The 1,793-nt window shown below is 32.7% G+C and overlaps 1 protein-coding gene across 1 annotated transcript in view; it reads right to left on the bottom strand.

The window, feature by feature from the left end:
* Nucleotides 1–592: 592 nt before the first annotated feature.
* LOC119588576 (exosome complex component RRP46-like) overlaps nucleotides 593–1,793 on the bottom strand; it is an 8,734-nt gene continuing 7,533 nt past the window's right edge. The window contains exons 3-5 of the mRNA XM_037937214.1: nucleotides 1,418–1,539; nucleotides 1,131–1,271; nucleotides 593–791 (exon numbers count right to left, since the gene is read on the bottom strand). Coding sequence (XP_037793142.1) covers nucleotides 603–791; nucleotides 1,131–1,271; nucleotides 1,418–1,539 — 452 coding nt within the window. The 3' untranslated portion in view covers nucleotides 593–602. The remainder of the gene's footprint in view (nucleotides 792–1,130; nucleotides 1,272–1,417; nucleotides 1,540–1,793) is intronic.

Here is a 1,793-nt window from a genome sequence, read left to right as displayed (position 1 = left end):
CATCTCTTCAGAGAGCCAAAGCTTCTTTGCTGCAATACCTTTCTTGTATCCAATTTCAGTCTTTGCACTTTTCAACACTGCCTCTTTCAGGGTGCTCCAGTTGCAATCAATGCAATTTTCCACTCTTATATTCTCCTTGATCTTTCCACTTACTTTAAATGAAGTTCTTGTAATTTTCATATAGATTGAAGCCATTCACATATTCAGAATTTTTGGAACAACAAATTTTCCAAAAATTTTGTACTTAAAAGACAATTCTTTCAATTTTCTACAATCTAAATTAAATTCACACAAAAAAATTCTGTCCATGAACAGACTATTTAACAGTCATAATAGCTTTTGCGAATCCTGAGAAATGCAATCAGACCTTTGGTGAGGAAAGCAAAATCTATGAATACTAAAAGCAGTTTTTAAATATTTGTACATATATCAAATCAATCCAAGTTGATATTTTCATTAAAAAGGTAAAGAACATCATTTCCAAGCAAAATGAAAGAAATTATACTAATGGAGCTTTTTACACATCTGTCCACATCACACACGTCCAAATACAGGGGTAAAGAGAATAAAGCAAAATATAAAAATCAATTCATGAGTTTTTATTAGTATATGTCATCTTTGTACTTTTTCTCCATGGTTTGTCTATAGAAATTGAAGACATCTTTCGCTGCAATCTGACACTTACTAAGGCAGGACTGGAATGTTTCTTCATTCAAACGACCTTCCTGATGGGCTGACAAGACCTTGAGACCCAAACCTTCAAAAACAAATGTGGCAACTGCTACACTCTCCTGGAAATAGAGGTAGATATCCTTCATCAGACTATTAATGTTTGTATGTCAGTTACTAGTCACTGTTTCATATATCTAAAACTAGGAGAAGTAATGCCATGAATTATCTTTAACCACCCTAAAAAAAGAAGAAAAAATAATAAACAGATGTAATACTATAATTAGTGAGTTTTACAGGAAACCATCCAAGCTATTCTTGTTCTTCAAACAAAATTATAACACTAAAAAATAAAAGAAATTAATTATAACATCAATTGGTCATTAAATAGTTTTACACCTAACAACTTCCATTTACTTTTAAAAACATTTTTCATATTTCTAATACTTGACAGAAATTACCTTAATCTCAGCTTCTGTGGGTTCAATCTTTATGATGTCATCTCCTGTAATACAGCATGTGACTGCAGCAAAGGTGTTATTCATCTGAATAGCTGCATCCATTAGAGCCATACAAGCAGCATTCACACTTGTTGAGAGAGCCTAACCAGAACATATAAAAATATTAATATCACCCTTTTGTCAGGTGCATACTTTATAGTGGAAAATAATGTCTTTTCTTGCAAATACCAAGGAGGCTGTTTATTCATGTATGACACATTCTCTACTAATATGGAAAAGAAACTTACAAGTCCATCTGACTGCATCTCTTGGATAGTAACATTGATTGCTGTTCTTGGGTGTAAATGAACAAGAACAACTTGTTCTATAGTCCTTGCAATAACAGCTTCCAATGCTCTTTCTCCTATCACTGTAAATATATTTTTAAGTAAGCCAGATGTACTTTACCATTAATGCTGCACAATATCTTTGTTGAGAAACATTAGCAATTTACTTTAATACACCACATAAATTTCATTAATGCAAGAAATTAATTAGAGATGGAGAGAGAGAGAGAAGCTGAGGTTGAGATAGAAGCATAGCCTAAACACAACCACAGGCAGAGACACAAATAAAAGGTAGAGGTGCTGGCAAATGAACTTACTTGACAGTATTTGAGAAAAC

The sequence above is a fragment of the Penaeus monodon genome, chromosome 24, assembly GCF_015228065.2.
Source record: "Penaeus monodon isolate SGIC_2016 chromosome 24, NSTDA_Pmon_1, whole genome shotgun sequence".
Lineage (NCBI taxonomy): Eukaryota > Metazoa > Arthropoda > Malacostraca > Decapoda > Penaeidae > Penaeus > Penaeus monodon.
This window is presented reverse-complemented; position numbering and strand designations above follow the sequence as displayed.